This window comes from Mchenga conophoros, linkage group LG3 (genome assembly GCF_057382185.1).
Source record: "Mchenga conophoros isolate Kocher_MC1m ecotype Shallow Benthic linkage group LG3, M_conophoros_male_GT1.1, whole genome shotgun sequence".
Classification (NCBI taxonomy): domain Eukaryota; kingdom Metazoa; phylum Chordata; class Actinopteri; order Cichliformes; family Cichlidae; genus Mchenga; species Mchenga conophoros.
Genome location: NC_140528.1, coordinates 19,269,873 through 19,291,302, shown reverse-complemented (window position 1 = coordinate 19,291,302; position 21,430 = coordinate 19,269,873). Strand labels below are relative to the sequence as shown.

The 21,430-nt window shown below is 42.0% G+C and overlaps 2 protein-coding genes across 4 annotated transcripts; both read left to right on the top strand.

The window, feature by feature from the left end:
• The first annotated feature begins 118 nt into the window (after window positions 1–118).
• On the top strand, window positions 119–3,430 carry LOC146577566 (uncharacterized). The gene is made up of 6 exons (XM_085268335.1): window positions 119–999; window positions 1,116–1,187; window positions 1,288–1,406; window positions 1,510–1,570; window positions 1,687–1,781; window positions 1,892–3,430. The coding sequence occupies exons 1-6, from the start codon at window positions 964–966 to the stop codon at window positions 3,354–3,356; spliced, it is 1,848 nt and encodes a 615-aa protein (XP_085124461.1). The 5' UTR covers window positions 119–963; the 3' UTR covers window positions 3,357–3,430.
• Window positions 3,431–13,623: 10,193 nt separating this feature from the next.
• Window positions 13,624–20,633, top strand: LOC146577565 (protein NLRC3-like). Of its 3 annotated transcripts, XM_085268354.1 has the most exons (4): window positions 13,624–13,755; window positions 15,570–15,646; window positions 15,763–17,590; window positions 20,453–20,633. In XM_085268354.1, exons 1-4 carry the CDS (start codon window positions 13,646–13,648, stop codon window positions 20,631–20,633), a joined length of 2,196 nt encoding a protein of 731 aa, XP_085124480.1. In that variant the 5' UTR covers window positions 13,624–13,645. The 3 variants fall into 3 exon arrangements, with proteins under 3 accessions (XP_085124480.1, XP_085124478.1, XP_085124479.1); XM_085268352.1 differs by lacking the exon at window positions 13,624–13,755 and having other exon boundaries at window positions 15,558–15,646; XM_085268353.1 differs by lacking the exon at window positions 13,624–13,755 and having other exon boundaries at window positions 15,602–15,646; window positions 15,766–17,590.
• The last annotated feature ends 797 nt before the right edge of the window (window positions 20,634–21,430 follow it).

Genomic DNA, 21,430 nt, shown 5'->3' with positions numbered 1-21,430 from the left:
ATGATCTTTTTTTCAAGAATAAGAAAAACAAACATAATTTTAAAATTCATTAAAAATCGATCCACCCGCTTCTACTCTGCCTTGATTTTTTATGTGTGGTAAATAAGCTTTGATCGCTCAGTGACCGCTTCTTGTGCAAACCATTTGTTTCCACACTCGGGTCGCCAGTGTCGCCTTTATATTGGCTAATAGTCCTCCTCACCTCAGCATTAGGAAAAGCAGACAGAGACTTTCTCCCTCACTATGTGTTAATAGACCTCTCTGCATTGAATCACACTTGTTATTAATCTCTGTCTCTCTTCCACAGCATGCCTCTTGTCCCATCTTCGTTCTCTCACCCCAACCACTCCTGGCAGATGGCCGCCCCTCACTGAGCCTGTTACTGCCGGCGCTTCCTCCCTGTTAAAAGGGAGTTTTTTTCCACTGTCGCCAATGTGCTTGCTCATAGGGGGTCATATGATTGTTGGGTTTTTCTCCTTGTGTATATTATTTTAGAGTCTACCTTACAAAGTAAAGCACCTTGAGCCGACTGTTGTTGTGATTTGGTGCTGTATCAATAAAACTGAAGTGAATTGAAATAACATAAAAGGACATAATGCTGCAGGTTGGCTTTCTTTCTTTTCTGATTCACCAGTTTGTATGCATCTTTTCACAGGAGTGACCTAAGGACGGCTGTAGCCTACCCTTATTTACTTATATAATGAACAACATATAGTGTAATGTAGTGTAAAATAGAGTGTTTTCTTTTAATTTAATGACATAAAGCAGGGATCAAATGTTTCCATGGTGACTGTTTTAGAATTGTGTATTTTTAAATCTGCATCAGACTTGAAAAAGAGCTCATCTGTGCAAGAAAAACCATCAAGTCAGGAGTATTTTCATATCTACATTTGATCTTACACAAGTTTTGAAGAGTTTTGGAAAGTTTCTCTTCCCCAACTGTGATAGAACAGCAGCGTTTTAATGGAAGCCAGTAAAGGGATCTACAAACCCATCAGGGTATGTGACACTTTTTGTTTTTACTGCATTTTTGAAGAATTTGATGTAGTTTTAAAAAGCTGACAAACTGAGAATCAATTTAAGTTACAATGAGTAATTTCTTATTTCTTTGACAGGTGCTGTTCAACACACCCATATATAACACAGCTGTGGAGATCTGCTGGTATCTACCAGGTTACAGGGCTCAGGTAAGACCCAGATCCATCCAAACCAAAACTGAGATAAAATGTCAGGTGATTTCTGAAGACCTGGGACTGATGCTGATTAAATGTCTCCTTTTATTTTTAGATTGCAATGATGATGGAATTCCTCAGACTTCAGAAGGAAAACCAAATACCATCAAGCCTCACTGCAGAAGATATGGGAGATCTTTTGGTGGAGAGGAGCAAAGAGACAGTCAGAGAGCAGTGAGTTACTGTGACACCTACAGACCATCCACCTCACACCTGAAACTGTTTGTGCTGAAGTGTAAATGCTGAGAGAAAACCTCTCTTTTGTTTTCTTTTGAAGACTTTGGGAGTTTGAATTGGAGGGTTTGGAAGAAACAGAAGCCAAACCTCTTCTGAAACTGGTAAGACTAGAAAACTCACAAGAGTTTTAGTCATTTGGAGATCTTTTTTTTTTTTTTTTACTACAATCACATAACCTCTCAACAAAACTGCAATGTAAACATGCTTTCTGTTTCAGGTGTGGGCAGTGAACACAATAAATAAAATGAGGGACATCGAGTTTCAAGCCCGGATGCTGCTGGAATTTCCAGAGGCCATACCTCCTAAATTTCAGTGAGTCACCTCTGACATAAAATCATTAACAGTCCAGCTACAGTATTTCAAAATTTCTGTTATTTTTTTAAATAGGTGTAAAAGATCATTCTTATAACTTTATTCTGCAGAACACCTAAGCTCCTCAGCAATGTCAGGAAGTACATTGACCTCCTTAAAGAGAGGCAGCAGGACGCACAAACCTCCAAACTGTTCACTGCAACAGACGTGGTGATAGAGGTGGTTCCCCGTGTCCTGCATGGCTTCTGGAAGCTTCCTTCTTACCCCCTACTGAACATGTCCTCCCAAAAATTGAGCATCCTCTCCACCAGTGTGACAAAGGCCACTTTGGATCAAGTGTCCAAATCTCTCCTAACAACGGAAAACCAGGCCATCTTCTCAAGGTCCATCAGAGATGACATGGTGCAAAGTATCCTGTCTGAAGTCAGAGAGAAATATTCAGAAAAGATTCTGCTGAGCCACATTGCAAACTTTGCACCAGGACTACTCAGGGCAATTTCTGATGTAGCAAAGACGAGCATATGCCAGATCTTCCAGCCCCCTTGTGAAAGTCCAGTAGTGTCTGATGTTCTTCCAACTAAAGAACCTCATCCTGAAGGTCTGCTGAAGTCAGATGTTCTTCCCACTTCCCAACCTCCAGTTGAAAGTTCACGAATTGCTGATATTTTTTCCACTCACGAACCTCCTTCCAAAAGTTCAACAAAGGCTGATGTTCTTCCAGCTAAAGAATCTGCTCATGAAAATCTGCTGAAGTCAGATGTTGTTCCTACTAAAGAACCAAAAGGACCTGATCGTGAACGTGTTCTGAAGTCAGATGTTCTTCCTACTTCTGAATCTCTTTTTGAAAGTTCCACAAAGGCCAATGTTCTTCCAGCTAAAGAACCTGCTCATGAAAATCTGCTGAAGTCAGATGTTGTTCCTACTAAAGAACCAAAAGGATCTGATCGTGAACGTGTTCTGAAGTCAGATATTCTCCCTACTAAAGAACCACACGAACCTGCTCCTGAACGTGTTCTAAAGTCAGATGTTCTTCTTACTTCCGAACCTCCTTTTGAAAGTTCAACAAAGGCTGATGTTCTTCCGACTAAAGAGCCTGCTTGTAAAAATCTGCTGAAGCCAGATGTTGTTCCTACTAAAGAACCTCAAGAACCTGCTTGGGAAAGTGTTCTGAAGTCAGATGTTCTTCCTACTTCCGAACCTCTTTTTGAAAGTTCAACAATGGCTGATATTCTTCCCACTGGAGAACCCGCTCGTGGAAGTCTGCCAAAGTCAGATGTTCCAGATGTTCATCCTACTAAAGAACCTCTCATTGAAAGTTCATCAAAGGCTGATGTTCTTCCTACTAAAGAGCCTGCTTCTGAAAGTCTGGCAATGTCTGATGATCTTCCTAGTGAGGAACTCCCTTCTGTATGTCTATCCATGTCTGAGCCAGTTGTCTCTTTTACTAATAATTCAGAGAAGTCTGACAACATTAAAATCAAGGAGAAAAAGGAGAAAAAGAAGAAAAAAAAGGGCTTCTGCCAAAAATTCAGAGCCCTGTTCTGTTGTTGCTTCAGACCCCAAGAAACTGACTGATTTTGAGAATCCAATCTGTTTGTTCCAACTCTACAAAATCAAATAAAATGATTAATCAATATTTTTTCCATGAGTCTGCATCTATGATTAAAGAATATTTTTCCTTCAGATGTTTATAAGGGTTCTCAAAATACCTCCACAAGTCGAACAATTGTTAACATATTAGTGTTGTTATCTTTAAGAGAATCTGAACTTATTCTTACTCTTAACATATCAACAGCAGTAACTGAAACCTGGAAATGAAAAAAAAGTTACCAACAATTATTAACATTGCTTCACATCTTTGTTTAGTAATGGCCCAGATACACATTGGCACATAGCAGGACCTCAGTGTTTATGAGTATTCTTCCGGACTTAGGAATATTAATAAAAGGAGCATCTACATGCCACAAAGCTGATGAGAACCACAAATGTCTTCCAACATCCTCAGATTTGTGTTTTACAATTAAGAGGAACTTTGCATAATGTTTGCCATATGCTCAAATCCTCAAAGGTCTATTATTTTTCATAGTTTGTCCTTTCAACCAAAGTTAAAAACTTCTGCGGACATCAGCAGTTTATTCTTTTGCAATCAAACTCTTAAAATTAGAACATTTCCACCAAACCTGGGTGGGTGCTGGAGCTCCAGGAAGGAAAACTCAGAAGAGGAGGAAAAACAGTCCAAAGAAACAGTTCAGGAGGCCAACCGCATGGCCATCAACTGAGACAATTCAGTTCAGGAGGCGTTTCTCCCGTTGAAAATGCTACGTCCAGGTGAACAGAATCACCCTTTTGGGATTTCTACCACGTATTTATCACTAGATTTACTAAACCTGCACAAATTTGCGTAACTTCCCTAAACCCAACACCCCCTAGAATTACTGGCTTTTTTATTTTCTGGTGCAAGTCCCGAGGTGTTAATCACCCCTGCTGAGATTTTCACAGGTCGTCAGCTCATTTCTCCTCCAGCTTTTGTTGTGCAAACCACCCATTATCCTTGAGGCCTGGCACATTTGCATTTGCACACTCAGAGTTGCTCAGATCCAAGTCAGGCCAAACCTCTGTGTTACGACTTTCAGAAATGCCTGCCGTATCTATACAAAATATCCCACACATTGACTGACCTGCAAATATAAAAGACACACATTCACACCTTCCTTGAGTCTCAGCACAGATCTTCCATTGTTCCATTGTCACTGTGTATGTGAGGGAGTGGCATTGCTTGACTACAGCACAGTGCTGTGCATAAAAGCAGACCGACCCAGACGGGAGAATCATTTCTTGTTCGCATTTCTGAGAACGCACATCAGGATGGCCTCCGTATCACTGCCACGCAGGAAGAACCTCTCCGCGCAACAGGCTTTGGCTTTGCTTCAGAAAATGGACGAAGCAGATTCTGATGGAGGAGAGGTTTCATTTGTCCAGCAGGCCACTGATACCTCCTCAGAAGAATCTGAAAAGGAGACGGAACAAGAACCCAACATGCCTCCACAGAAGAGGCCCCGTGGTACTGGGAAGCCCAGCCAGAGCCACACGGCAAAAGACGGCACTGTAGAGGAGGACATTGCAATGCCCAGTGCAGTAGCAAATCGTTCGTGCTTCACTGCGCAAGCTGGACCCACAGAGTCTGCTAAGGTTTGTCACTGCCATAGTAGATATGATATTTATATAAACCCATTTAGAGTGAGGTTCATGTAAATTTACCATTCTCTATTTGTTTATCTTCCGACAGCGCAAGATTACAAGTGTGCTCCAAAGCTTCCTTTGCCTGTTAGACGTGGGAATGCTGCAGACCATCAAGGAGTGTACGGTCCATCAAGCCCACAGAATAGAGCCGGACTGGAATTTGTCAGTTCATGAACTGATGGCATTCATTTCAATCCTGTTTGTAAGAGCAATCATGTGTCCTGTTGGTGCCATTGTGGATTGCTGGTCAGAAAGATTTCTGGTGCCAGTAATCAAAGAGACAATGCCCCGAGATAGATTCATTTCAATTATGCAACACCTTCGATTTGATGACAGGGACACGCGGGCAGAACGGGTGAAAACAGATAAATTTGCGGCGATCTCCGACATCTGGACACGCTTCAACAAGAACTGTGCTAAGAGTTTCACTCCAGGAGAACACATGACCATAGATGAACAGCTGTTCCCTACCAAGGTTCGTTGTCCATTCACACAGTGTATCGCAGCCAAGCCAGACAAATTTGGGATCAAGAACGTGGTCATGAAACTGATGGAGCCGTTTTTGGATGATGGGAGAAACGTCACAACAGACAATTTCTTTACTTCACTGTCACTGTCGCACAGACTGCTGCAGCGCAAAACGCCGTTATGGGGCACGGTGAATAAAGTCTGGCGTGAACTTACTCAACTTGTGCGGATGTATTCCATAAGAGCAGCAACATGCAGGTGGTCAGTAGCGGTTTTCTACAATATGCTGGACCTGTTAGCGGTGAATGCCTACATTTTGTACAAGGCATGTACAGGGTGGACAGGCAAAAGAAGATTGTTTCTGAGTCTTCTAGCTCAGGAACTTCGTTGCCGATTCATGTAGCACAAGGAAATATTAGCACAGACGCAGGCTGCTGAAGCTGCTGCAGCTGCTGTGCCAGGGACTGTAAAGACAACGCAGTGCCAGTGGAATTTACTCAAATTTGCGCAGGGCTAGTAAATCTAGTAGTAGGGACTCGCACCAGGGAAAAAAAAGGCTCAGTAATTCTAGTGTTAAGGTGTGAAACAGCTGTGTACTGCCTTTTGTTCCTGGAGAAGGTATTTAACTGAGAGCCATGCTAGGCTCAGGGAGACTCTGCTGACCCTGCCCCGTGGTCATGTAGGCTCTCCATCAAGCTTGGTTGTCTGTTCTTTGTGTGTTTTGATTAAAGAATGTTAGCTACCGCTCACCGCTCGTCTGCAGGCTTTATTTAAATGGAAAACTTCCACAACAGGCGGGTCTAGCAAAGTGTTGCCAGGGGGCCAGGTAGGGCATTAACAGGGAAAGGGGGGCACAAAGAAATACTTTTCTAGTGTATGAATGTGTGTGTGAATGGGTGGATGATTGTGTATAGTGTAAAGCGCTTTGGGGTCTTTAGGACCAAGTAAAGCGCTTTACAAATACAGACCATTTTACCATTTTTCTTTCTTATTCTCATTTAAAATGTCTCACTGTTATTAAATAATTATCTGAATCTTACAACCAAAGTTTTTATCTGATGTAAAATGTATAGAAATCATACATATACCAACAAGACTGTACATCACTGTCACAACAGTGTTTGTTTTCATTCAAAGGCTTTATGGCTTTAATACCTGGTGGGCCGGTCTCTAGTCAAAATGCCCGATTTTCTGTCCCAGGCCAGTCCTGGCCAACAGGGAAACAAACGCCGACACTGTGCTGCAAGTCTTGGACGACAGTACACCTAAAGCTGGGCAAACACTGCAATTTTCAAACTGCACGATTGGCTCGCAGTTGGTAGGTCACGATGCAGGTCTCACACTATACCGCCCGATGCTCTGATGCGACCTGAGTGCGCACACTGTGCCTCCATATAATGAAGGTTATAACAGAAAATCTGTCGCTCTCTCTCTCTCTGTCTTTCTCTCACACAGACACACCACCACCATCAACTTTGCTAAATTGCTAATGAAAAACATTGATCAGGTAGCTGTGATTGAGCAGCAGTGTAAATCCAACTATTTTCACGGTTGTTGTGGTCGTGATAATTTTGTGATGCCACATCGAAAAGGCTCGGATGAGCTTTCCAAAGTTCTACAAGTTGTGCCTCCATCGCTTGTGTCCAGATCACACGCTGCACTACCGTGCTGCACCGTCTTTTTCACCGACGTTTACGTGTTTGCGTGTGAGCAGTGTGAGCGGCTGTGGCGACACGCTCACGAGCGAGCAATGTTTGTTCCCCTCAGAGAAAGAAAAAAAAGGCTGCAAAAGTACAGGGAGGAATGGGAAAAGGAAAACACCTGGCTGGAAAAGTGCACGATAACACCTATAAAGGACACTGCACTGTGTGCCGGTGCACTTTTTCCATAGGCAGCTTCTAGTGGTGGGCACATGAAGAACATGAGGGACGTGAAAGCTCGGGGAACCCTAAACCAATTTTTTGTCCACCAGGCCACGGCAGAAGCAGATATGGTATGTAAACACTGTCTCTTTTTTTAAACCCTCTGGTTAAGGTTAATATGGGCATGTGCAGTGAATATCAGCGCTATGTGGCCAGAAGTGTGATAATATAATTTATTTTGTGTAATAAACAACTGCAAGGATAGATGATTACAACAAATAGATGACTAATACATAAAAGTAATACATGAATAATGATGATGAGTTATGATGCGTACTCAAGCGGGTTTACAAACGGGAGCAAAAGCTGAAATAATGCCTCTACTGAAGCCAATTGTACTAAATGCACTAAATGTGCACTGTTACAAGAATATTTTTCTTTCTATTGTTTTCTATTAATTTATATAATTTTAAGTTAAGCAGGACAGAGTTCTTTTAAAGAAAGATTTACTTATATTCTCAAAAGTTAAGCATGACAGGCTTCTGCTTAAGAAAGAGACCTGTTTTACTGTGTTAATGTTGTCATTTTGAGCTAAAAATAAATGGCTAAATGATTTTCATGTGTTCATGTCACAAAGAATATGCATCTGCTTAAATCAAATTCAAGTCAAATGGTTAAAAAATAATTTCACACACAAAAAAAGAGCTAAAAAATTCACCACACTGGGAAGGGTGAAGACAACTGGGTCGCCCGGCCCTGGCCACGAGGTGTCCCTTATTTATTTCTCATGGAGTTGGCAACCCTATGTTTACATGATCGAAATATCTTGAACACAAACACAAACAAACAAAGAGGAAGACCGCACCGGAAGGAAACAACTACAAGTCCCAGCATCCTCTGTGTTTAGGGAGCAGCAGTGAAAGTGAAAGTATTGAGCCTCCGTTCAGAGCAGCAGGAGGAGGAAGGTGGAGCTGAGGCAGGTGAGTGTTAACATGAATATGTTTCTTCTTATGACATAAAATAATTCCACGCTGTTCGTGTCTGTGGGTGAAATGTGAGGCCGGTCGGCTCCTCTGAGCGCTGGTTTCCTGTAAGTAGAGAGGAAGTGAGTTTAGCTGAGCCTCCGTTTAGTGTGAGAGAGCAGGAGGAGAGTGAGAGCTGTGCTGAGGCAGGGTGAGTGTTAACGCCGCTCTGACATTACTGTGTCTCTGTGGCGGGAACAACAGGCTCCGTCAGTGGAGGCAAAAATAATCAGACTTTGGTTTTTCAAAGGAAACAACTTTATGTCGGAAGTTCCCGCACGCTCATTGGATAACGATGTGTCAATCTTGAGCTATTAGCCAATGAGCGTGCGGATTCACAGAAAGACCCGCCTTCATCACGGGACTTTAAAAACTACAATGGCGACAGAAACTCCGTGAGTGGAGTTCAGGGTGACGTTGTGAAACTGTGACGTTTGAGCCACTTCCTGTTCTCAGTCCCAGCGTCCTGATCACCGAGGTTTCTGTTGCTCTGATATCTGATATTGATTATTAGGGGTGGGTTTTTATAATCGATTCATCGATTAAAATCGATTCTGGCTTGGATAACGTAAAATCGATTCATTAAAATCCTGAATCGATTTTTTAATATAAATTTATTTTGTCCGAAATGCCAGAATCTCTGGTGACATCTCACAAAATTTCAAGAACCACCAAACAGTAAATGAGAGCAGGTACAGGGATTCTGCACATAGACTTAAACACACAGCGCGACCCGCGGATCAGAATCAGTTAGATGTCGCCTTTCTCACAGTCGGGGCTGAAAGCCGACAGCTCGCTGATCCGGGTCCGCGCTTTGTGTTCACGCCCTTTATGCGCTGATTCTAAAGCTGTTAGTTTGATCTCTCTCCAAACAATATTGACCGAATCAGCAGCAAAAGAAGATCCAAACGCTTCACATAAACATCGTCATGAATTCACTCTTTTACTGTTTTGCTTCCATTGCGATGCGCAGCTCTCTCTCTCTCCCTCTCTCCCTCCCCCTCTCTCCCCCCCCCCCCCCCTCTCTCGAACAGTTTCGCTTTCTTCATTATTCGCTTGCTTGTTACACAAGTCTACTGTTGTTTACAGCGCTGTCGGCCGCTGTTTTTTCCCCTTTTACATTCTTCCGAAAAGAAAACCTCATTTCTGCTGTTCAATACTGAACAAATTGAAACTTTTTAAAATTATTCAAAATGCAAAATGCTTAGCCATGTCTCTAATAAAACCGCTGTAACGTCAGAGGTAATGTTGATTAATTAATGGTTTTCTTTCGTTTTTGATGTACTGCAGAATATTTTTATAAAATCCCAGGCCAGGAAAATCACCTACATGTTTTTCTGTGTTTTATCTTCAGCTACTTTGACACAAAGGCATCTGCTGTGATGCTCACAGCTTGGATAAAGTCTTGAGAGTGTCAGCTTCCTTTTTATAGATACAAAAATATGTAAATGTCCTGATCTGAATTATATCTCTGACTGTCAAAATTTCCCAGATTTAAATCGAATCGAATCGAATTAAATCGAATCGTGGATCGAATCGATTCGGGACCTTGTGAATCGGAATTGAATCGATTCTAGAAATCAGTGACGATACCCAGCCCTATTGATTATATTGGCAAACAGGCTGTAGCATAAACATCAGGTCTGTTCTGAAAACTGGCTTTATTTTTTCAAAGTAAGGGAATATCTGTGGTCTGATACCGCGGGCTCATGGGCTAAGGACTTGGATTGACAAGTCAAGCGCAGATGATTGTGTTGTTTCTTATAAAGGCTTGTGTGTGTGTGCCTTCCTGTGTGTGTCCTTGTGTCAGTGGAACTGAATCAGTGTGTTAGAGAAAGTGCTCCTCTGCTGTGCCGTCATCGTGTGGATGCTTCTTTTAAAGTTGGAACTCATGTTTTTATGATCTGCTTCATTTCATTGAACCTTTATTTCTAACCATGAAGTCCCTTTGAGGTTACAGCCTCCTGGTTAGGTTTAGGCTGTTATTGTGCTTCAGGCTGAAATATGAGGAGTAAGGAGTGGGGCTGGTTAGCCCTCATGACCCTCACCATAACACATACGTCACAGGACAGTGTTTACCACAGAAACTCCATGAAATGATCAATGAGAACTTTAGAAACCCGTCAGTGTGATCCCAGATAGCAAGGAAACATTGAAACACTGTTGAGTCAATATCAGGCTGTGTCATTGAATCAACATTGAAGTGTGACGTTGACCTAACGTCACTCTTGCACCCGTTTTTAATGTTGAAACAACGTAAGGTTTTGATGTTGAATCAATGTTGAAACCTGACATTGATTCAACGTTGTATTTTCTAATACTGTTGACATTGAAACAATGTCAGATTCTGATATTGAAACACTGTTGAGCTATGATGTTGATTTTCCACCTCTTTCGCACAGTTGCTTTTTATTAAAACAACAGTTAAATCATGACTGGAAATCTACCTCTCTTTATAGGTATTTTAACCAATACTAAACTACTGCATGTTTCCATCAATACTTCAACCACCTAAACACATAATTGTACTTATTCCTCAAATTGGACACCCTTTATAAAAAACAAAAGTCTCACGATGTATCATGTCAATATTATTATCCTAAAATAAGAAAGCATTGCATGTGATGTAACAGAGAAAAAAAATAAACAAAAAAAGGTCAATAGGCATATGTTTCGTTTGCTAAATACTTTATTAAAACACAGTTTTCTATTTACATTTATGTTTAACATAAATTTGTAATTTTTTACTTCGGGATGGGGATGCATGATGTGCGTCCTGCACCACCCAAACGATCTGGGGCGTACCGGAGCCATTTCTGCACTGCTTGTGCAAAGACAAACTCGGACATAGAGTTTGCCCCTAACTGCTGCGTCAGACCATCTAGGACAAAAATACACACACACACACACACAAACAAAAAAAGTGAATTAGAGCACATGAATAAGCTCATGTTATAGCACATGATAAATACTTTTTTGCCCCACTGTAACTGTCTTCAGCGGGGAGAAAGTATGTAAACTCCTAGGCTGATAAACATGAAAGTCACCAGGCGTAAATCTGCAAACTGCTGCATTTGATTCCCAAAGAGCTATGAGCGGAAAAAGTGATAAGTCTTAGCATAGTGTGCCGTGTATCCTTTAAAACAAAATAAACATGGGGTCCTTGGGCTGTACAAACTACAACCCGAGGACTAAACAAGCCAAAGACCAAAGACTCCATCTCCAGATTAACCGGACATGAAAGTCTTGTTATTAAGAAAGACAAAGTAATATAGCAAAAAAACGGTAAAACTTACCAAATATGCATTTGCAGAGCGCTGTATCTTTAAATGCCCTTTTTTGCTTTGTCTGGTCCTTGGTTTTTTTCCCTGCCCAGTTTAGTAACGAGGCCAGCTCGTTTGTAATGGCATAAGCCATTACACGGCGGACTCGCACCTCCAGTGTGGTCCCTCCAATCAAGGCAAGGCGTCTCACCTATAGACACATTTCAATAGATGGAATTAGCGTGTCTCATGTCTTAAATGTGTATGCAAGTGCTTGTGTGTTTAATCAACAGGCCGTTGTTATGTATTTAAATCACAGCTATTACACTTTATAGTTACAAAGTGTACATAAACTTTATATACTTACCATTGCCTTATTTCCCTCTATTGATTGAAGAGCTGCCTCTGCATTGTTTAGCTCCTCAATGTTGTGCAAGGGCAAATCCAGAGGCAGTACCCCAGCATCTACCGAATCATTGCAGCCGGTATTGCGGATGGCTCTGACCTCATCACGCAGTTCGTTCACAGCTCTCGTCAGGTCTGACAGCATAGTTAATATCTTTTGTGAGGTCGCATCTGTTTAAAAAAAAAAAAAAACAATTCTAGAAAGATTAATGGCTTAAGCAGTGAGAGGCAAAAAATTAATATATCCATAAGTGACGGTGTAACATTCTGCATTCAAGTATAAGTTGTTCTAACTCACATATATTTGATATTTGTATATGTAGCTTGCCATCACCAGTGCGTGAATTATGTGTGAATGGCTTTGGCATGTTCCTAGCAGCGTTTTCCTTCATTTCTGCCTTTACGTGTGGACGGGATTATTTTTTAAAACGAAAACGGAAAATCTCAGTTTTCAAAAATACCCGTGTACGTGTGGACATAGCCTCAGTTTTCAGTTAATGAAAACACAGTTTACGTGTGGACAAAAGGTGCAAACGCAAGGTAGGTGAGCGTGCAACGTAAAGTTAGGTGAGCGTGCAACGTAAAGTTAGGTGAGCGTGCAACGTAAAGTTAGGTGAGCGTGCAACGTAAAGTTAGGTGAGCGTGCAACGTAAAGTTAGGTGAGCGTGCAACGTAAAGTCTGAATTGAGTGCGAATCGAAGCGGGTGCTCACCAATCATTAAAAGTAACAAAGTCATTGAACACATTTATACAGTTACCTTTACGTTTATCAATCATATATCACAGATTTACAATTTTTTGTAGTACTATGCTAAAAAGCAACCACAGAGCGAAAGTCTGGGTCAAGCGCCGAGGCGACGGCAAGAACAAAGGAACCCTCGAAGCGTTAAAGCTAGCTTTGTAAGGGAATATAACGGAAAAGTATGAAACGAAAATGTTTTCTTTGTTGATAGACTTTGTTCGCAGTGCAATTTACTTGTTGCCGGATTGTAATAGACACGATTTCGGGCTCCCACATTTTGTCCGAAACTGTACATTAACCAGTTTTTTTTTACTGTTATTCAAATGCGACCGTGGAAATAACGAATAGAAGAAAATTCATTCATTCTTACCTTATACTAATCGTGGTGCAGGCCAGTGCAGTGCATGAACTGATGCCTTCTCCGGTCAATTCCGCTGAGAGTAAATCGAATGTCCCGCTCTACTGTACAAGACAATGGTTACCTGGAGGGATGTACCACTGAGAGGGGTGCTATGGAATAGTCCAAGTGGTGGCAGCTTCAATTTCCCGCTCAACCATAAATCATTGGTTTTTCAACGTGATTGTTGTCACCTTGTCAACTATAAATAGATCAACAATCAACGATGACAGAACAACAGTGAATCAATGTTATTTCAATGTCAGTGTCAGGTTTCATCAGTATTTCAATGTTGTTTCAACATTGGTTTTGTGTTAACATTTCAATCCTGACGATTCTGATGGTTCAGATGGAAAATCAACATCTGTTCAATGTCTCCTTGCTATCTGGGATGCTTCCAGTACAACAGCACCTCTGAGTGTGTGTGTTTACCTCTCAGACTAACTCCACCCTGACATCAAGAAGATGGAGGAAGAGGATGGAGCAGGATCTGCAGCATCCAGCTGTGTGTCTGTGAGGAGTGACCGGTCCAAAGGAGAACCTCTAAGGTTCAGTAATGAACCTGCAGCAACAATGTAAGAGAGCTGCTGACTCATTTATTCAGTGTAAATAATGATTTTGATGCAATGGGAGAAGAAAAATGACAAAAACAGTTTTAAAAATAAGGATTAAAATATTAAAAACTATGTTTTTGAGTTTCCTGATGTAGCACAAAAATATATGAACATAACTGTATATAGGACAGATATTTTACGGTTCTTTTAGGCAGCACCAAAAAACAAAAAGACTATTTTTAAGCTGTCTGAGGTAGTGAGTCAACATGTCACACTGGGTCAAAGGTCAGGGAGTAAAAGTGTGTTTTAAAGGAGGTTTAAAAGCAGCGAGTGAAGGAGCCTGTCGAGGTAAATCGTTCCATAACTGATCAAATTCAGTTGGTGGACCTCTGTGTGAAATCAAGCATCTGGTTCACAGAGAGGATAACCCTCACATGGGCTGTACAACATTATATAGGGAGACAAAAACAGAGATTATCGTAGCCATCGCTCTCTCGCATGGACGTGGCAGTCTTGCTGTCTGCTGCGAATCCTCCCCGTACCTCCGTGACCTCGTCTGGTATCTGCTCCCTCCTCTGTAAGAGACAGTAAAGGAAAACACGTCTCTGCCCAGTCTTGAAAATCTAATCTTATCATCCATTGTTCTTCTAGGGCCTCTTCTTCTTGTGGCCTCAGCTAACTGCTAATATTTAAATGGCTAACATTAACATGTGTGCCAGCCAGGTTAACATTTATGATGACCTATGATTAATTAACTGATGTTGAAACTGGAGCTTTACTGACCTCTGAAATTCCTCCTAAAGTGTTATTCAGTGTTGTGACAGTCAGCTGCTTCAGCTGCTGCTGGGATGGGCTGTGGCAAAGAGAACAGAGAAAATCCAAATCAGAGTTTTTCTCTGAATTAAAAGCAAGGAAACAACAATATATTCTACATGGTGAAACTGATGGTTTCTGGTGTTTGGGTCTGTTTTTCTGTATTTATGCAGATAAAGTGTAAACTCAGATGAATTATACCATCAAATGTTAAAGGAAAATATCAGGATGAGTGTCTGTGAGCTGAGAAGGACGTGAAGCGAGCAGTTTATCCCAGAGCTGAAGCTGCTCTGTGTGCAGAGATGAGCTCAGATTCCTGCTGTGATTGATCAACAGTCACAGAAATGTAGACTTGTAGTTATTACTGCAGTATGGTCACAGCAGATACTGATAAACATGTATTATGAGGATGGATGATCAAGTTTCTCACTCTCTCCTTTAAATCTCAGTTTTTTCTTCTTCACAGTTTATCTGTTAATTTATTAATGAATAACACTGAAAGAGTTTCTGTTATATTTCCCCTTGAACATCAGCTTATTAGGGCGGCATTAGGAAATAGCCCCCCTCCAAAGAATGAATAAATGAATGATGATAATAGTAAAATGATTAAAAAGCAGAGCTCAGAGTGGTAGAATGGTCAAACATGGATCCACGGGTGGTTCAACTGCATTTGGTGACGTGACTAAAGCAAATCTTTCAAATAATCCCACCATCAACGGGATGTTGTCTCCTTTACTACGGTTACTTTACTTGGTCACCGTGTGAATTTCTTTGAAATGAACCAAATTCTTTTATTTGTTGGTTGTTGCATATTTAACCTCTACAGTCAGGAAAGGAGGAGATGAGGCCTCAACAATGTTGGGTTGTAGCTGTGGTTCAGGTTAGAGTGAGTGTCCATGGAATAAATGTAAGTCAGTGAACTGGAAACATGACTGTGTTCAAACTTTGTTTCCTTTTTATAATGAGTCTAATCAAAGGTGGACAGAAGTATCTCCACTGTGACTTTTCTGTGTCACCATCAGAGCTTCTGCACAGTGTGGAGAAAGATCCAGAAGCAGAGCTGGACTGCAGACAGCCAGTCAGAGCAGCTGTGTACAAAGTAAGACTGAACATCTGTCTGCTGATGGACTCATTTCTGAAAACTGCACTTCTTGTGTTGTTCAGACATTGAAGAGTTTTCTTTCTCTTTAGTCTCATTGTTTTTCTTTCTTTCAGCAGATGTTGGTCTGCAGGAGGTTTTAGATGAACATAAGATCAGTCTGAGGAGGAGATGTGAACGTGTGACTGAAGGAAGTGATGAAACAGGAAGTAGAACCCTCCTCAACAGGATCTACACTGAGCTCTACATCACAGAGGGACAGAGTGAAGAGGTTCATACCCAACATGAGGTGAGGCAGCTGGAGACAGCTTCCAAGATGGACGCCCTCCATGACGCTCCAATCAGGTGCCAGGACATCTTTAAAGCCTTACCTGACCAACAGAGACCCGTCAGAGTGGTTCTGACCAACGGCGTGGCTGGTGTTGGAAAAACCTTCTCAGTGCAGAAGTTCACTCTGGACTGGGCAGAGGGCTTGGAGAACCAACATGTCAGTGTGGTGGTTCTGCTTTCATTCAGGGAGCTGAACCTGATCAGAGATGAGCAGTACAGTCTTCTGGAGCTGCTCCATGTTTTCCATCCAACATTACAGAAGGTCACAGCAGAGAAGCTGGCTGTCTCTCAGCTTTTGTTCATCTTTGACGGCCTGGATGAAAGCAGACTTTCATTGGATTTCACCAACAGGAAGCTGCTGTCTGATGTCACACAGAAGTCATCAGTCAGCCAGCTGCTGACAAACCTCATCCAGGGGAATCTGCTTCCCTCGGCTCTCGTCTGGATAACTTCCCGACCCGCAGCAGCCAATCAGATCCCTCCTACATGTGTTGACAGGCTAACAGAAGTACGAGGCTTCACTGACGCCCAGAAGGAGGAGTACTTCAGGAGGAGATTCAGTGATGAAGAGCTGTCCAGCAGAATCATCTCCCACATGAAGACATCCAGGAGCCTCCACATCATGTGTAGTATCCCAGTCTTCTGCTGGATCACTGCTACAGTTCTGGAGCACATGTTGACTACAGAGCAGAGAGGAGAGCTGCCCAAGACCCTGACTGACATGTACTCACACTTCCTGCTGGTTCAGACAAAGAGGAAGAAGAACAAGTACCATGAGGGACATGAGACGAGTCCACAGGAGCTGACGGAGGCTGATAGGAAAGTTCTTCTGAAGCTGGGGAGGCTGGCGTTTGAACATCTGGAGAAAGGAAACATCATGTTCTACCAAGAAGACCTGGAGCAGTGTGGTCTGGATGTGACAGAGGCCTCGGTGTACTCAGGAGTTTGTACAGAGATCTTCAAAAGAGAGTGTGTGATCTTCCAGAAACCAGTCTACTGCTTTGTTCATCTGAGCATTCAGGAGTTTCTGGCTGCTGTCTACATGTTCCACTGTTTCACCAACAGGAAGATAGAGGTGCTGAAGATGTTTCTAAAATCAGAATCTTTCACCAAGATGATTTTCAGTGTTTTTGATAACAAAGATCTCCAATCACTTGATGTATTTCTGAGGAGAGCCATGGAGAAATCCCTCCAGAGTAAAAATGGCCACCTGGACCTGTTTGTTCGCTTCCTTCATGGCCTCTGTCTGGAGTCCAACCAGAGACTCTTAGTAGGTCTGCTGGGTCAGACAGAGATCAGTCCAGGAACCATCCAGAGAGTCATCAACAACCTGAAGGAGATGAACAGTGATGAAATCTCTCCTGACAGAAGCATCAACATCTTCCACTGTCTGATGGAGATGAACCACCTCTCATTATTTCAGGAGATCCAAGAGTTCCTGAAGTCAGAGAACAGATCAGAGAAGAAACTCTCTGAGATCCAGTGCTCAGCTCTGGCCTTCATGCTGCAGATGTCAGAGGAGGTTCTGGATGAGTTGGACCTGCAGAAGTACAAAACATCAGAGCAGGGACGACAGAGACTGATTCCAGCTGTGAGGAGCTGCAGAAAGGCTGGGTGAGTCCAGATGTGATCATTAACATCATTGATCAGTGTAGGTTGGTAGTTTAATTTTGAAAATAAAATCAGATTGTAACCACAAAGTGTTTGTGTCCGTACGCTGCAACCTTCCACACCATTCCTTTATTGTACAGACTCAGCAGCAGCTCCATGGATCCCAAATCCAAGAGTGGAGACCAGATTTGAAGTGTGTCACATCCATGCAGTCACAGCTGTTTCCACCATGTTTCCACTGATATTAATCCTGTTCAATGACACGTTTCATATCAGTGAATATGTTCTTTAGGACGTCCACTGACATGTTTAAGTGTCCTGCTGGAAATCACTCAAATCATCCATGAAATCCATGAAAAATCCTTTTAGTGTTTCTAACTTCACCCTCTGTCCTCTCTCTCTCTCCATCCTAGTAAGTAAGTAAGTAAGTAAGTAAAATGTATTTATACAGCACATTTCACAGATAAAAATCACAAAGTGCTTTACAGTAAGATCAGACATACAAGTTAAAATTAATTAAATTAATTAAAAGCCCGTTTGTATAAAAATGTCTTCAGCTGCTTTTTAAAGGAGTCAGTAGAGTCTAGACACAGTAGTAAAGACAACGGCGGAGAGTTCCACAGCCTAGGTGCCAGTGCCTGAAAAGCCCGATCCCCACGTGTTTTAAACCTAGTACGTGGGACCACCAGTAGCCTCTGACCTGAAGACCTAAGTGATCGGGATGAAGCATGAGGTTTCAACAGGTCAGAGATATACTGGGGAGCTTCACCATGCAGAGCTCTAAAAGTTACAACTAAAATTTTAAAATGAACCCTAAAATTTACAGGCAACCAATGAAGAGAAGCCAAAACTGGAGTAATGTGTGACCTCTTGTTTGTACCAGTTAAAAGTCTTGCCGCTGCATTCTGTACAGCCTGAAGGCGATCCAGAGCTGATTTGTTAAGACACGTAAAAAGACCGTTACAATAATCCAAACGAGAAGAGATAAAAGCATGAATAATCATCTCAAGTTCTGCCTTTGACACCAGTAGCCTGAGTTTAGAAATGTTTCTTAGATGATAAAAACAGTTCCGGACAAGTTGTTTAGAGTGTTTCTCAAGAGACATCGAACTGTCAAATATAACACCTAAGTTTCTGAGACTCGACTGAAATGAAGGGTCTAAAAAACTGATATGCTGCCTAATTTCTGAGAGCATGTGATCAGGTGCAATAATCAAAGTTTCTGTTTTATCTGCATTTAACTGAAGGAAATTGTCATTTAACCATTGTTTGATTTCTGACAGACAATTATTTAAACAAGACAATTTATACAACTCAGAAGCTTTGAAAGAACAGTACAACTGAATGTCATCAGCATAGAGATGATAAAAAATGTTATTGTAACATCTGATAATGTGGCCTAGAGGGAGGATATACAGCAAAAAGAGAATAGGACCTAAAACAGATCCTTGAGGTACCCCAGAAGACAGAACTGATGTTTCCGACAGCACATGATTTATACAGACAGTAAAGGATCTCTCAGATAGATATGACATAAACCATTTTAAAACAACGCCAGTAATCCCAAACAAGTCCTTCAGCCTATTTATCATGATGCTGTGATCAACAGTATCAAAAGCAGAGCTGAGATCCAACATAACCAGAACAGTGTACTCTCCAGAGTCTGCTGCCATCAGAATGTCACTAGACACTTTAAGCAAAGCGGTTTCAGTGGAGTGCAATTTGCGGAAACCAGACTGGAAAATGTCCAGAACATTGTTCTCCTCACTGCTTCTTTCACTGATAATCACACAAACATCGTATTCAGCTACAAAATAACACAATAATATCATCTGATGATCATTATTATAAGAGCAGGATCCATATTTGATATCAGAGTAACACACTGCTTGGTTATGTGCAGTCATCATCAGTGACTGTGGGTCAAACAGAAGCTCTCTGATTGGTTGCTGACCTTGGTCACCTGTCCACTCTCACCTGTTTGTGTTTGCTCTCTCTTTGCTGTCTCCATCCTCTCTCTCCTTTCTCTCCCTCTCTGTCTTTGTACCGTCACTCAGGTCCAATGGAAACAGTGACATTTACAAACCAATCAAAGACAAACTGATCCATGTCAGGTTAGAACAATATTCAAAGTGAATACAGGCTGCTGCTGGACACAGACAGGTAACATCATTTTGACTTGCTGTCACCTGGATCTGGACTCATAAACACTGAAGCCCTGAACAGGAATACAAATCATTTTCTGCCAACTAGCGACACAGCAGCAGATAATGGCTCAGAAAGCTAAAATGAGCCAATCATTTCTGTGTTTAGTTCCCCTGAAATCAGATCTGATATCAGCAGCTCTGAGTTCATTCATCATTATTGTCCAGTGATGAGATTTCTGCTCCGTTTGGTAACAGTCAGCAGGTTTTTCCTGCGTGTGGACGTGAACAGTCGTACCTGACAGCAGGTAGCAAACAGAGATCATCTTTCCAGCTGGAACTCTTCACTGAGCTGAACTCATTCAAAATGTTCTGGAGTCAAAACAGGAAACAGTCCAAATGTGTGTCTTCACTCTGACTCTGGATCAGATCTCAGTGACAGACTGTGGACATTATGGAAGCCTAAATGTGACACCATCTTCCTCCTTCATATGCAGATTAAAGCCAAACAAAGATTCTCATTAAAAGTCTGCAGGTCTGAGAGAGACTCAATCGTTGTGTCATGTCAAACACAGTAAGAGGAGCTGAAGCACAGATGTGAAGAGCAGATTCATCAGATTATGACCTCACTCTGTTTTGTCTTCATATACATTCAGTCTGTGTTTATAATGCAGATTTTCTGCTTTTATAATAACACATTTTATATTTTCTATCATCACAGACTGACTCAGTGTCTACTCTCAGAGACTCACTGTGAAGTTGTGGCCTCAGCTCTGAAGTCCAGCCCCTCCCATCTGACACAGCTGGACATCAGTTGGAATGATGGCCTCCAGGATTCAGGTGTGAAGCTTCTGTGTGCTGGACTGGAGAGTCCAAACTGTCGATTGGAGATTCTGAGGTGAGTTCACTGACTGCGGCTGTTGTAGTTGTTTTTCTATATTTCAGGTCTTTGATTGATGTTTGAAACTTTCTTTAGTTCCTAAATGTTCAGGATGTGTCTGAAGACAAATGTGAAGAAGTTTGAGTGCTTTAAGAAATGTTGTCTTTCTAAACGACTGAACAAGAGTTTTTCCTTTTGGCTCCAAACAGAAGTGACAGACTTGAGCAGGGTTCATTTAAAGGCTGACAGAAGTGGAGTGGTGACGGGGAGATGTTTGACAGGACAGTGTTTCAGCCTCCACAGGTTCATGTTGTGCTCCATCAGTCAGTGAAGATGAAGTCAGTGCTGATGAGGCTGTAGAGTGTGTGAGGGATGTGAATGAGGATGATGAAGATCTGATGATAGCAGATAAAAACAGGCTGCAGAGACTTTGAGCCATACAGGGCACACAGTGTGTGTACAGAACAGCTGAAATCATTATGGAGGCCTCACTGGGATATGGAAGCATCATAGTACAGCTTCAGTGAAGCATTAAAGTCTCTGATATGAGATGAGAAATGAAGCAGCCAGAGCTTTTTCATGAGTGGAAATCCACTGTGACTGTGAGCTGCTGCTACAGCCTCCAGATTAGCCAGCAGCTCATCCTGCTCAACATTTCCTCACCAACTTTAATGGAAGTGTGATGTTTTCAGCAGGAGTGATGGTCAGGGTGGCCTCCCTCTCCTCTTCTTCTCCTCTTCCTCTTTCATTTGTAAAGCCACTTCTGCTGCTTTCATTCATTTGGAAGTCCTGTAGCTGAGTTTGGGAGAGACTAACAGC

Coding starts and splice junctions, on each gene's coding strand:
- LOC146577565 (XM_085268354.1), top strand. CDS start 13,646: ATGGAGGAAGAGGATGGAGCAGGATCTGCAGCATCCAGCTGTGTGTCT. Junction 13,756..15,569: donor AATGAACCTGCAGCAACAAT/GTAAGAGAGCTG, acceptor TGTCACCATCAG/AGCTTCTGCACAGTGTGGAG. Junction 15,647..15,762: donor TCAGAGCAGCTGTGTACAAA/GTAAGACTGAAC, acceptor TCTTTCTTTCAG/CAGATGTTGGTCTGCAGGAG.
- LOC146577566 (XM_085268335.1), top strand. CDS start 964: ATGGAAGCCAGTAAAGGGATCTACAAACCCATCAGG. Junction 1,000..1,115: donor GGATCTACAAACCCATCAGG/GTATGTGACACT, acceptor TTTCTTTGACAG/GTGCTGTTCAACACACCCAT. Junction 1,407..1,509: donor AAAGAGACAGTCAGAGAGCA/GTGAGTTACTGT, acceptor TTTCTTTTGAAG/ACTTTGGGAGTTTGAATTGG.